We start from the raw sequence: 14,896 nt of genomic DNA on the forward strand, positions 1-14,896 counted from the left end.
ATCTAGTTGTGGAGGGCGCAGCCCAGCTCCAAGTCACTATTTTCAATCTAGTTATTGAGGGCACAGCTCACTGGCCCATGTGGGATTCGAACCAGCGACCTTGGTGTTATGAGCACTGTGCTCTAATCAACTGAGCCAAACTGCCGCCCCAGGATTTAAATTCTTGATTTCACTTGACTAAATTGCTGTTTGAGTTACACCTCAGGCCTGGACCCCGAGTGTATTATTATCGTTGTAATAATACACAACTTGTTCATATATTTATTAACTCACTCAACAAACCTTGAATATCTGCTATCTATCTGATAGGATCCTAGGCAGTAGGATATAAACACCAAAAAGAGGACACAAACCCTAACCTCATGGATCTGTGAAACTCCTAGCCTAGAAGGCAGACCTATAAAGAAGTCTGTGAAAATGTGAATACTATGCCAAGTGCTATGGGAAGGCAGAAGAGGAGCTGTAAAATTGGCTTGGATGCAAACTCAAATGGCAAAGGGGCCAGACAGATAATGCAAGTAAGTGCAAAGGGGCCTGGTTACTGCAAAGTGGTGGCATCTGGAAAGCACTTGTTCCTTATAAAAGAGGCAGCCTCTAGATGCTAGACTCGGGTAGTAGAGAGATGTAGTCTTCACTGTACAGCCTCTTGTACCTTTTGAATTTTATATATGTGCATTTGTTACCTAGTTTAAAAGAAGATTTAAAAATTTTAATTTATTGGGTGACACTGGTTAATAAGATTATATAAGTTTCAAGTGTACAATTCTATAATACATCATTTGCATTGTGTGTTCACCACCCAAAGTCAAGTCTCCTTCCATCACCATATATTTGACCACTTTTACCCTCTTCTACTTCCCCCCATTCTCCCACCATCAGATTATATGATAGACAAGTGTTAACCCTAAGGCAAAAAATTAGATGATTCTTTTCTTTAAAAAAAAAAATTGAATAAACTGTTTCAGCTGACTTAGAGGAGCCAGTGTGGGCACTAGCACCCCAAAACAAAGAATCCTTTGAGAACTGGGCATTTTATGCTCAAGGAACATTCCAAGTGAGCTTTCATCTGCTAGCTCTGTCTTTACAGGTAACTGGCAATCATTTTCTGAGGAGTTCCCCTGACATCTCGGGCTTCTTCAGGGTAAATCTCGGCTCCCCATTCTGGGCTGCATGAAGTAAAGTGCTTAGGTTCAAGTCATTCATATGGCTTTCAATTAGATTTTAACTATACTTTTGCCCAGTCAACTTTTAAATTGCCTAATTCTTAAACATATATTGAAAACCAAGGATCAGGATTCATTTGAGGAAAGCTGGCAATGTGAAAAATAAATACAGTGGTACCTTGGTTTTCAAACATCTCTGATGACGATCATTTTGGTTTACGAATGCCGTAAATTTTACGCATCTATGGTGTCATTAGATAGTAAAATTCATGCTAAATTTGCAGTTTTAGGGGTTGATTTTAAAGATCTGGAACGGATTAATCCATTTTGCATTACTTTCTATGGGAAAACCGTGCGTCGGTTTTCGAATGTTTCAGAACTCCGTCTTCTGGAACGGATTATGTTCAAAAACCGAGATACCACTGTACCAAGGTACATGGCAATAGCCTTGGAGGAAACAAACAGATAATTCAGGAGACAGAGGAACTAAACATTAGTATTGATAAAGTTAATTTATTTATGAGGACCCACAAAATGAAGGCCACTCCAGTGGCCCACCCCAAGTCACAAATCTAAACCCAAGTCAGCCTGTGCCGACGAAAACACCTATCATGGAAACCTAACATACACCAATCACAATCTTCCAACTCAGCTTTTTTTTTGGGGGGGGGGAAGGGGAACAGGACTTTATTGGGAAGCAGTGTGTACTTCCAGGACTTTTTTTTTTTTTCCCAAGTCAAGTTGTCCTTTCAATCTTAGTTGTGGAGGGTGCTGCTCAGCTTCAAGTTGTTGTCCTTTCAGTCTTAGTTGTGGAGGGCGCAGCTCAGCTCCAGGTCTAGTTGCCATTGCTAGTTGCAGGGGGCGCAGCACACCATCCCTTGCGGGAGTCGAACCGGCAACCTTGTGGTTGAGAGGACGCACTCCAACCAACTGAGCCATCTGGGAGCTCAGCGGCAGCTCAGCTCAAGGTGCCGTGTTGAATCTTAGTTGTAGGAGGCGGAGCCCACCATCCCTTGCGGGACTCGAGGAGTTGAACCGGCAGCCTTGTGGTTGAGAGCCCACTGGCCCATGTGGGAATCGAACCAGCAGCCTTCGGAGTTAGGAGCGTGGATGTCCAACCGCCTGAGCCACCAGGCCGGCCCCCAAACTCAGCTTTAGTAGCCAGTTTACCTTCCCGTAGATAACAGGACTATGGCCTTATAAAGAAATCCCTGCCCTTCTAGCCAATCATACCCTATTTCCACGTTGCCTGTTTATAAAACTCGCTCTTGCCCCAAATCTCTGGGGAACAGTGCTTGTGAGGCACTGCTCTTCCCCCAATCCATGGGTTATTTTCCCTTGAATCAAGGACATCAAATGCGTTACTAAATTATTTTAGTTTTGTCATTTGACAGTATCATAAAAGAGATCCAGAGAGATTGCGTTGGTTAAACAAAATTAGATGTCATGAGAATAAGGAACACAACAAGAAAGCTGTGAGAAATTAAAAGTGTGATTGCTGAAATTAAGAATTACTGATAGGTAGTCTCTCAGAAAGTAGAGCAAAAGCACTAAGAATATATGGGGGGAGAAACGATAAGAATTTAGGTAATCAATTAAATCCCCATCTAAATAATGAGAATACCAGAAAGAGTGAAACAAGAATAATAGTAGGAAATTATCAAAGAAATTATCAAAGATAATTTGCAGGGCTGATGGGGGACACCCACATGTTCAGACTGAAAAGGCCCACTGAGTATCCACCCAGTACAACGAATGTAGAAAGACCCATATCTAGACACAATATTTTGAAATTTTATAACCCCAAGGATAAAAAAGAAAATTCCTACAAGATACCAGAAAGATAGAAACTGTCATCGTCAGGGAAATAAGACACTAGCTCTGTAACAATTAACCGATCTTAACTGTTTAGAATAAAATACTTCTGTTGTGGAACTTGGCAGGTTTTGTTGTTCCTTTTGGGTCCTGACTAAGCCCTTTTGACTTAATATCCTAGAGCATTTACTGGTAATTTCCCAATGAACTGCAATTTGTTTTGAGTTTTACTTCCTCAAATATTTTCCCATTGCTTTTATTAAAGGACAAACACAGAGCATTTGTACTCAGGGTACACATTCTCCTTCCATTTGACTGGGACGCTGGATAAACCTCTAGGTAAGTAAATTACTTCCTCTGGCCAAGGTGCTTTTCTTTCACACCTAAACTTATGGCCCTTTTATTTCTCTTATTGTGGTTTCTCTCTTTGGAGGCAAGAGGACAGGCACCAGAGTCACACAGACTTGGTTTCAATCCCAGCTCCATGACGTAGTCGTCACACTGGCACTCACCACTCGTAGTCAAAGACCAAGGAATCTGGAGAGGGCCTCGGAGATCCTCTGTCCTCCCCAGAATCCTTTGTCCTCCCCAGAAATGGCCTCGGGATTAGCAAAACTGACCACTAAACTGGCAAAATAGATCCCAACTGGTCTGTTGCAATCCTTTGCTTATTTATCTCCAGAAGGGCTGGAGCCATGGTGCTGTCTCTTGGCCAAACCTGAATGGAATGTGCTAACTAGTGATTAATGTAGTCCTGTGCTAAGGTCTGAGACAGACCAGGGGCAGCCTGTACCAGCTTATTTCTGTTTTTGAGATTTGTCATGCATCCTAGTTTTGGCCATATGACCAGAGGGGTATAAAAGACCCCTTCTCGGAAGAGATTGTGGTTTCCCCAAGACCAAGGTATCTTGCACACATCTAGGTGGTTCATTACCTAAAATGCAGCACAGCCTATGCAACTGAAAAAGGCCTCCCAGGAACTGGTCCTATAAACTGAGACCTCTCTGATGGTTGCCTGTTTCTTATTTTTATTTTTGTATTTTATCCTTTATCAAAGTCTTATGTAAGTATACTACGTAGAGTCCTATAAGTTTTTTCAATTATCCAACCCTGTGTAATTGCTAAAGATATAGTACTGTGAATGGGATAATTCAAACAGTTTTTGTCTTTATAATTTAAATCATAGCTAAAGCTTTGTTGGGAGAAGATTTAGAACCACTGATGGAGGCTGGCTGCTGAGGAATTCCTGGTTTGAATTCACTCAAGTACTATAACTGTTGATAGGAGGGAAAACACAGCAATAGAATTTAAAGGTGGTCAGTCCAGAGCCAGAGGAAATAACTAAGTGGATTAAAACAGAAATTCAGGTAGCGGGGAAGTCAGTCAAAAATAATGTACCTTGGCTGGTGTTTGCTGCTTTGGCAAAAATGAAAGTAACTAAGAAAGAGTCCTAGGCTGCCAAGACCACCAAGCTTTGGCTAGTTCTTTCTGTGAATGGAAGGAACATGAGGCCACAGGAGAGGTGGGCAGATATTTCTTCTGGTCAGAATGAGACCCTCATCTGATAGATAACCGCTAAAGAGACTCTACAGGGAGAGGACATCAAGAAAACAGAAACAAAGGAGCTGTTCAGTCAAAAAGCTAAGTAACCCTGTGCACTTATAGAGCTTCTTGAGGGAACACTGCTGAAATGGATTTAACACACTGACATAGGAGCTCTTTTCCTGTCATTATGTCCTGCCAAACGAAGGTCATGCCTGGTCACGATCTCCTATTAGCTGCAACTTTTGCCGAAATGTGGGTAGATGGGCAAATTGCAAATCAGTTGAACTGGATAAAGGCGGGGACACATAAAACACACCTTGTAAAGTGGAGCCATCCAACTCCACCTGTGAGTATTAAACGGAATACGCCTGAGGTTCCTGAAATGTTGAGGATGCAAGCAAGCATCTTTGGACTTGTTATATGATGATACCAAGATATCCCCTATTTTATACCTTTGACTTAAGTGATGATGGATGCTGTGATACAAGGGCCTCCAACTACTTGGACTCCACATGACCTTACTGAGGGCAGGTTGCAGTGAGAGACGTTATCACACACCTACCAGCATATTTGCTCTGAACTGGGCAGAATGATGAACAGAAAATCAGTATTGTTCAGAAGAAAAGAAACAGTAAGAATAAAAGGGTTGAAAAAAATCTCAGGGCTAGTACAACAAGTGGAAATGTTCATTAACTTTCTCTTTGCCCTTTTCAGAAAATGGCCACTCAGGAGGAGGCAGCTGAAGAGAGGATTTCCCAGTATGATTATGCTTGGCTCCCGGAACTGTCTGCTCTTCTGGGCATAGATGCAGTTCAATATGCAAAGGAAGCAGAAAAACAGGAGCAGAAAGATCGAGAACAAATGCAAAAAGGCTTTAACTCAGAAATGCGCAGTGAAGCAAAACGGTTAAAAACTTTCGTGACCTATAAGTCCGACTGCTCGTGGACACCACAGGAGATGGCAGCAGCTGGATTTTATTTCACTGGCGTAAAATCTGGGATTCAGTGCTTTTGCTGTAGCTTAATTCTGTTTTGTACCAGCCTCCGGAGACTCCCCATAGAAGACCACAAGAAGTTTCATCCAGATTGTGAGTTCCTTTTGGGCAAAGATGTTGGTAACATTGCCAAGTATGATGTGAGAGTTAAGAATCCAGAGAAGCTAAGAGGAGACAAAGCAAGGTACCAAGAAGAGAAGGCCAGACTCGAGTCCTTCAAGGACTGGCCATTTTATGTCCACAGGATATCCCCAAGGGAGCTTTCAGCGGCTGGCTTTGCCTTTACAGGTAATTTGAAATCATTTTCTGAAGTATTTCTCTGGAGTTTTAAGTTTAGGTTCCATATTTCAATTGCAATATTTAGTGAATCTTTCCTCACTTGTTAAATGTGTCATAGTAGGAACAAGGTCTATTTTATTAAAATTCAACTTCAGTAATTTTACTCTAGCTTTATTTTATGTTTCATGCAGTGAGTTAATTTGATATATGAGACACACACACACACACACACACACACAGACACACACACACACACTTAAGTTTGGACCCTAGACAATATTGACTGCATTCTTAAGGTCCTGAAAATAAATCACGAGGACAGCCTGCCTCCAGTCTCCTTCTCACACATCTTCTTTTTGCTGCTCTTACATGATCTTTGATTCTTTTAGTTGTTGCAATATTGGAGGGTTTTTTTGGTTGGTTGGTTGGTTTTAATCTTAGGGCAAACTCTAATGTATAGAGCAGACTGCATTTCAGAAAATTGTACTTGTTTGAATTGTCCTAGCCATGCCATAAATATACAACAGATGTGAATGAGAATTGTAATAACAGTAACAGCTATCATTTACTAAGTACCAACTGGACATGGATTAAGCACTAATTCTGATCCAACAAACTTGCCATTTCCTCCAAGTTCACAGTTGAATTCACTGAGGCTCAAAGAATTTAAGAAACATGCCTTACTTTCCACAGACATTTCATGGCAAAACTACAACTTAGGTTTTCTAACTCTGCTTTACTTCATGAGTGCTGGGGTTTCTCTGCTTCCCCACTACTTCTGCTCTGAGAGCTCAAACAGCAAAACAGCAACTCTGGGAACACCTTGCAGGCGTGTTGAGTCAAACAGCTTAGCGGTCTGTACGTGAAGTATGGCCATGGCTGAGGGGTGGGGTCCAGGGCTTAGAAAATGGTCAGTTAGGGCAGCAGGGCTGTGACTGGAGATTCATCCAGATGAGAGTGTGAGTGGAAAGACAGGCAGGAGCACGTTTTACTCATGCGCAGAGCAGTCGGCTCCCAGACACACGCCTTCTGGACTACCCGCAGGTGGCATTGCGGGGCAATCTAAATGTTTTCCTTCACATACAGGTAAACGGGACACTGTACAGTGTTTTTCCTGTGATGGCTGTTTAGGAAATTGGGAAGAAGGAGATGATCCTTGGAAGGAACATGCCAAATGGTTCCCTAAGTAAGTAGATAAATACCCTTTTTTTTTTCCAGACAAAACAAACTAAAGAAAGTCACTTACCTAGAATAGCACCTTCAGTTTTTATTTTTTTCCTATCCAAAGTTGGGACATTCCAGACCTTATTCAAGCACTTAAGCAAGAAAGGCCTGATTACATCATGAAAATTTTGAATTACATAATTTTAAAATAATTTCTTAAATGTTTTATTATCCCAAATGCAAAGACATGTTTTGCTAAGTAGAAGTTTCAGGATCTGCCTTAATTAACAAACAAAAATAATTTGCATAGGGGTGATGTAAAATTATATACAGAGGAAGTTGGAAAGTAAAACAATGTTTAAGATGTCATTACAAATGGTTTCATGTACTGCTGATTATATACCAAATGAAAATATTGTATTTTAAAAACACAAATTTTCATTATTGGGAATGGTCTTTAGTTCCCTGCTTAGAAAACAAAGTGTATTTTAATTATTTTTAATCCTATGTTTACTAGTATGTTGTACATGACTTTGTACTTACCAAGTAGATTCATTCCCTTAACAATTTTTAAAACTTTCATTATGGAAAATTTCATACAAAAGTGGAGAGAACAGTATAATAAGTAAACAATTATCAACACATGGCCAAATCACATTTCATCCATCTTTTCCCCAGAAATAATAACCAGATTATATTAATGTCAATCCCAGATATCATATAATGTCATTTGTTGATATATTAGTATATAAATCTAAAATATATGATTATCTTTAAGAAACATAACCACAATATCATTATCTCTCCTAAAACGGATTAACAGTAATTCCTTAATACATATTATCCAATATCTGAGTTAGTGTTCAAATGTCTACTTCCTCCCATCTCCCTCTCTCTTTACTGTTGGATAATTTGAATGAGGATTCAAACACAGTCCATATATTACATTTAGTCGATAGGTCTTGTAAGGGTTTTAATTTATAGATTTCCCCCTTTCCCATCTTTGTCTTGTCATTTGCTTGTTAAAGAAGCCATGTAATCTGTATAATTCCCTGTACTCTAGGTTTGGCTGAATGTGTTTCTGAGGTGTTAACATGTTTCTCTACTTCCTGTATTTCCTCTAACCTAAAACTTGGATCTAGCAGTGCGATCAGGCTCATATTCTATTTCTTTAACAAATATTTTTCATACACCTACATGCAAAGAAGTTGGTTGGATCATAGGTCAACCCCCAAAAAGCTGGGCAGTTACGTTTATAAGTCATCTTGTGCATGGACAGCCATGCTCACAAAAAAGGATGTCTATGATGTGGTAAATGAAAAAAGAAAAATGCAAAATAATATATGTAGTGTAAGCCCTTAAAAATGTGTAAAGGCACTCAACCTATATATGGACTTGTTTGAAAATACATAGGAAAAGTTATGAAAAGATATAAAAATAAACAATAGATATATAGTATCTGGGTTTGGATTTGTTGTGAGATGAGGTGGAAAGGGATTTTCATATTTTACTTTGTTCACTTCTATCTGTTTAAATTTGTGGAAACAAATGCGTATTTTATAGTTGAAAAGGAATAGTGAGAGGGGTGGGTGGGAGAAAGAGAACAAAGGAGGAGAGGAGAAAGAGAGAGAGAGAGATGGCGAGAGAGGGAGTCAGGAGGGGAAAGCTCTTCCTGACAAGCAGATAAGACAATTGTAGGGATGCATGAAACCAGATTGTTAAATATTTTGAATGTTACTCTGGCCCCTTGACCAATTAGAATCAGCGCAATCGTACTCAATGTTGACATGTACCTTACAGGTAGATACCAGATGAGTGTCAGCTCTGGCTCAGTATTCATGGTTCTTGGGCACCTGTCTCAGCTCTGGCCTCAGTTCACTCTTCACTTATACTCAGGGCCACCATATTTAATGTCATTGGGTTATACACTGGGCAACTCCCAGTGACACTATTCACACAGAGCATCATGTGATTAGTACCAACTAGAGAGGCACATCCTGTCTGGAATGGCCCTGGTATGCCTTCTCTGACATAGGGCTGAAGGAAAGGTAGAAGCACAGGAGAGAAGACACCCACCAGTCCAGTAACCAGCCTCAGAGGGAAGGAGCTAAGGCCTGCTGATACAAACATAGGCAGGGCAGAGTTCAGAAGCTCAGGAGATAATGCAACGCCACTTCCTATCAGACCATAGACAAGTTACTCTGAGTCTCGTATATAAAAATGCAGATGATAATATGTAGCTTGTAGAGTCATCATAAGTTATATAAAGTTATATGGAGCAAATGCCTTGTAAAAACTACCATGTATTATGTGAAGATAACCAACTGTTTCACCTTTTCTGCTTGTCATTGTGAGCACACGGTCAGCCAATAAATTTCAGAGCTAGAATGAGAACTAAGAATCCCCAAGTTTCTTGTTGGTTACTCTATCTCTTAGCTGTTTGGACTTCAATTTTGTAGACTGGCTTTGTTGCTTATTTTATATACTGTGGACAAAATGTCTGAGTATTCTTACGCTTTTTAAAATGCAGTACTCAATAAATGTACGTGGATTTTATTGTAATTTTTAAAGAAAGTACCATGTGTTGAGTGCCTCCTCAGTCCATACTAAGTGTGTGGGCAGGTCACCACCCCATCCAACGTGTGCTAAATGGGTTATGTGCAGACTTGAGGCAATTTCTCAGAGGACTTGTACACCTGCAGAATGGGGGCCCTGTGTTGGTACCCACACACCAGGGAAAAGCCTCTGGGCTGAAAATCTGTCCCCGTAAGTGAGGGGCAGGGTAAGACTGAAGAAAGGCTTGCCACTGCAGTCTAGTAATTAATTAGAGTTTATTAAGGAAAACTTCTATGCGAGGCATGTCATGGGTAGCTGCAAGATGAAATGGATCCCCACGCTGCTTGGCAGGTGCCAGAGAATTATATAGATACTAGTATGTGATGCTAGCGGGTATGGAAATTACTTTATATGTTTGAGCAGGTCAGGACAACAACCTGTTCCAGGAACCAGCATGTTGCAGGAGGCAGGGGAGGTGCTGGTTTACGTCAGTCAGTATAAACATCAGGTACGATCAGAGAGTCTCTAAGGGGGGTCTGTGGAACCCAACCTCTGTTCTGGCCCAGGTGCAACTTGCAGGACAGACAGGGGTCCCATGGAAAAGTCTCTCCTCCACACCCTGGCTACCCATAGAATGGTGGCCCTGGAGTACATATGAATCATTTAAAGGAGTTCATTTTCTCATGTGATTACAAAAGAACAGTGGCAAGATTGGTCACATCCCCGTTAATGGCATAACTGGGACTGACATTCTGGCCTCTTGATTCCCAGTCCACTTATTACAGCACTACTAGAAAGATACCTTAAATTTGAATTAGAGGGATTTCTTTTTCAAGTTAATTTAAACATTGCTTCTCTTTTATGGAAAGGAATGTGCTTTTAAATGGTATTCAGTATGCTCTTTTTAATTCAAAATTTATTAACTTTCATTGTTTAAGGATCCTTGGTGGATGCTATGTTTCCCTGAAAATAAGACCTAGCCAGACAATCAACTCTAATGTGTTTTTTGGAGCAAAAATTAATATAAGACCCAATATTATTATATTATATTATATTATATTATATTATATTATATTATATTATATTATATTATACCTGGTCTTATATAAGACCCGGTCTTATATTATATATATTATATTACATATTATATTATAAAAGACCAGGTTTTATATTATAGTAAAATAATACCGGGTCTTATATTAACTTTTGCTCCAAAAGACGCATTAGAGCTGATTGTCTGGCTAGGTCTTATTTTCGGGTAAACACGGTGTATTTTGTTCGATAGATGAAATATATTGTTTTATATAATTCCTCTTACTGCCAGTATCTTTCATATAACCACAGGAACTAGATTTAGTCACCGTAGTTTAATAAACAAAAAGAACCCCCAGCCTATGTATTACTATAAAGCAGTCTTTTTGATTGTATTATGTATTGTTTCAAGAGAAAAGATAATCTGAAGCTTTAATTATAAATTATTCATGTTGTTACTAATAGAAATAAAGAATAGTTATATGAGAATGGTGATTCTCATAAAAAAAATTTTTTTAATTGTGGTGACCATTGTTAGTAAAATTACATAGGCTTCAAGTGTACAATTCTGTAATACATCATCTGTATATCACATTGTGTGTTCACCACCCAGAGTCAGTTCTCCTTTTATCACCATATATTTACCCTCATCTACCCCCCCCACTCCCTTACCCTCTGGTAACCACTAAATTGTTGTCTGTGTCTATGAGTTTTTGTTTCTTTGTTTGTCTTGTTCCTTTGTTGCTTTCAGTTTTATATCCCACATATCAGTGAAATCATACGGTTCTCGACTTTTTCTGACTTATTTCGCTTAGCAAGATCATCTCAAGATCTATCCATTTTGTCACAAATGGCAGTATTTCATCTTTTCTTATGGCAGAGTAGTATTTCCATTGTGTAAATAAGTTTTGAGATACATCTTTTGACAGTTGTATTTGAAGTTTAATAAAATTCACTAATTTTAAGTATACAATTCAGTAAGTTTTAACAAATATTCATTGTGTAACCATCACCACAATAATAGAGATGTAGGACATCTCTATCATAGTTTTGGGGTAAGTTTTAATTATGTTTATTAATTATAGATGTGAATTTCTTCGAAGTAAGAAATCCTCAGAAGAAATTACTGAGTATATTCAAAGCTACAAGGGATTTGTTGGCGTCACGGTAATTTACAGCAGCATTTTTTCCCCTCAAGTTTCCTTTTGATTACCTAATAATATCTGAATTAGAAGGGGATGGGCATTCTTTTTTTTGTCATGGGCTGTACTTCTTTCTTATTCCTTCTTTCCTTCCCCTACCTCTCATCTGGCAGAGTGAAGAAAATCACATTCTCTTACTGAACTAGAGCCCTTACAATTCCTTTTTCCAGGGCTGGCTTTCGATTGGTCTGTCTGCCTTCCTGACAGTCTTCCCCTCTTTGAGGCCTCCTCACCTAGCTTTCCTTGGCTCCCCCATCTGAATATTGGAAACTTGGCACCGTCATCCATAGTGAGGGCCTCTGAGTTGCTGCCTTCTAGCTGTTTACTTTATTAATAAGGATTCCCTAGTGGCAGATGGTGGAAAAACCAACCCAAATTGGTTTAAGCTTAAAAAAGGAATTTATTGGCTAACATGACTCAGATCAGAACCCTGAAGAGAGAACATGGCCTGAAAGTGGGGGAGAGGTGTTTCCTTAGAAAGAAATCCAGTGCAATTATCAGAGAAATATTAGCTGCTCAATACCCAATACCCTTCTGAATCCAGTTTCCTTTCCAATATCTCATACTTCCTTATTAGCTAAAGTACCTGTGTGATATCTACATGTAAATCCACTTTGGAGCTGGATCTCTAGAAGCAGTGACCCCAGAAGGCTTCCTCTCTTAGGTATAAATAAACATTCATGGGTTCTTTTTTTTTTTGCGCTATATAAAAAATTCCAACATTAATAGAAATAAAAATTAAAGGAATGATCTCCAACAACCCTGCCACTCAATCCAATGAAACTCTCCATTGGGGGAGGGTTCTTTCCATTTTTATTCATAGATTGGTGTATACTCTAATTCAAAGTTGATAACTTGAATTTTAATTTCCTTCAGGGGGAACATTTTGTGAATTCCTGGATCAAGAGAGATTTACCTATGGCACCAGGTAAAGACTCAGACATATTCCAAAGTCTTTGCTTATTTATTTCTTCATTTGCTTTTCTTTTGTCCTCATCCTTTTTATAAAAATCCTTCCATTTTCTTCTCCATTTTATGGTGCCATAGTTATTTAAAAAAAATTTCTTTTCATAAGATTTCTGGTCTTCTGGAGTGACTTAGTTTTTTAGCATAAATGAGCATAGGGAAATATGGCAGGGCTGGGTCCTTGACTGACACTTCTCCTAAAACAATTACAATTTCTGGATAAAATGGTTTTGAAAGCATTCTTAAATGGATCCATGTCTGTTAAGAAACTAAGTGTGAGATAATAGAAAATATATACGGTATATATTGGTCGCTGCCCCCAATTCCTGGCACAGAGCTCCTAAAACCCTTGTAAATTCCTAAGTGATAAGAACGTCTTTTGTTCTAACGAGGTGACTCTGGGTGGGCTCCTGAATGGGGGCTGGGCACTAGAAAGACCAAGGCATGATTAGAAGCTTGGAATTTTCAGTCTTGCCCCCCCATTCTCCAGAGAGGGGAGAGGGGCTGGAAATGGAGTTAATGATCAATGTGATGAAGCTTCCATAAAAACCCCAGTAGTACAGGGTTTGTGGGGTTTCCAGGTGAGTTAATATATCCACTTTGGGAGGGTGACGCACCCCAACTCCATGGAGATGAAAGCTCCTGCTCTTGGGACCCTCCCAGGTCTCAGCGTATGAATCTCTTCATCTGAGTGTATCTTTCACCATATCCTTTAAACATAAGTGTCACCCTGAACTCTGTGAGTCACTCCAGTAAGTGAAGTGGAGTGGACGCAGGCCTGTGGGACTGAGCACTTAACCTGTGGAAGCTGCCACTGTCTAGGTAGAGTGTCAGACTGGAGTCAAACTGTAGGACACCTAGCTGGTGTCAGAGAATTGCTTGATGGAGGAAAACCCCACACATCTGGTGTCAGAGGTGCAGTGTGAGAGTCAAGGAGACACACGGGAGGAAAAGATTGAGGATTTTCCAATATATTAAGTATATGCAGATTAAAAATGAAGTGATGGCAGAAATCCTGGGGTTAAGTGGAACTCTGAAGCAAACTCATCTTTAGAAAATTTGCAGAAACAAGTTAACAGAAGTTTAATTTTAAAGTCTTTATAGGGCGCAGACAACAGGAACCAAATCCCAGGACCCACCTAAGGTGGGAAGTCTAATGGAGACCAATCCATAGAGTGGACACTTCAAAGGGCAAGAAATAAATCTGCCTGCTCTTAAGGGATTTCTGAGGAAAATTTGCCTCTTTCAAATCTTGGGTAAGAAGTGAGTCTCCTCTAGCTGTTTTTAGTTTTATTCTGATGTTAGATGATGAAGAAATAATTTTTAAAGGTTTTATTATAGAAGATTTTCAACATATACAGAAATAAGACAATAGTATGTACATACCCACCACTCTGCTTCAACAATTTAACGTGTGGTCAGTCTTGCTTCATCTAAATCCCTTTCTTCTTCTTTTTATTTTTCAGTTGGGGAATATTGGGGAACAGTGTGTTTCTCCAGGGCCCATCAGCTCCAAGTCGTTGTCCTTCAATCTAGTTGTGGAGGGCACAGCTCAACTCCAAGTCCAGTTGCCGTTTTCAATCTTAGTTGCAGGGGGCACAGCCCACCATCCCATGTGGAAATTGAACCAGTAACCTTGTTGTTAAGAGCTCGCGTTCTAAGCAGCTGAGCCCTCCGGCTGCCCCGGAAGCTCAGCGGCAGCTCGTTGTCTTCAATCTTGTTGTGGAGGACACAGCTGACAGCCCATTTGGGAATCGAACCAGCAACCCTTGACTTTGTTGTTCAGAGCTCGTGCTCTAACCAGCTGAGCCATCTGCGACCCCCCTTTCTTCTTTTTTACTTCTCCTCCAATTATATTGAAGCATACCCCAAACATCATATCATTCTATCTGTAAATACGAAAGGATAACTTGAGCACTTATACTTGCAATATGAAAACTTGTTGGTCTCACTGTACGCCTTTTATTCAAGCTTATTGCAATGACAGCATCTTTGCTAATGAAGAACTAGGACCTCTTTTAAGAACTGGCCCCAGGCACCCCCTATGGGAGTTGCAGCTCTGGCCAAAGCAGGTCCTTTACACAGGTGAGCCAGTAGTTTCTACCAAACTCTTGCCTTGCTGCTCGTTTAAACAGCACATAGACTTCATGATCCTGGGCTTGTATTTTCTAGTCTCAACA

At 39.9% G+C, this 14,896-nt stretch overlaps 1 protein-coding gene across 3 annotated transcripts in view; it reads left to right on the forward strand.

The window, feature by feature from the left end:
- Positions 1-363: 363 nt before the first annotated feature.
- Positions 364-14,896, forward strand: part of NAIP (NLR family apoptosis inhibitory protein) — a 42,269-nt gene continuing 27,736 nt past the window's right edge. Inside the window, exons 1-6 of one of the 3 annotated variants that reach the window (XM_033110617.1) lie at positions 364-518; positions 3,244-3,317; positions 5,238-5,805; positions 6,883-6,982; positions 11,634-11,715; positions 12,627-12,678. In XM_033110617.1, coding sequence (XP_032966508.1) covers positions 5,241-5,805; positions 6,883-6,982; positions 11,634-11,715; positions 12,627-12,678 — 799 coding nt within the window. In that variant the 5' untranslated portion in view covers positions 364-518; positions 3,244-3,317; positions 5,238-5,240. Of the gene's footprint in view, positions 519-3,243; positions 3,318-5,237; positions 5,806-6,882; positions 6,983-11,633; positions 11,716-12,626; positions 12,679-14,314; positions 14,802-14,896 lie in introns of those variants that run through there. The other 2 variants (XM_033110616.1, XM_033110618.1) reach the window with 2 other exon arrangements.

This window comes from Rhinolophus ferrumequinum, chromosome 7 (assembly GCF_004115265.2).
Source record: "Rhinolophus ferrumequinum isolate MPI-CBG mRhiFer1 chromosome 7, mRhiFer1_v1.p, whole genome shotgun sequence".
Lineage (NCBI taxonomy): Eukaryota > Metazoa > Chordata > Mammalia > Chiroptera > Rhinolophidae > Rhinolophus > Rhinolophus ferrumequinum.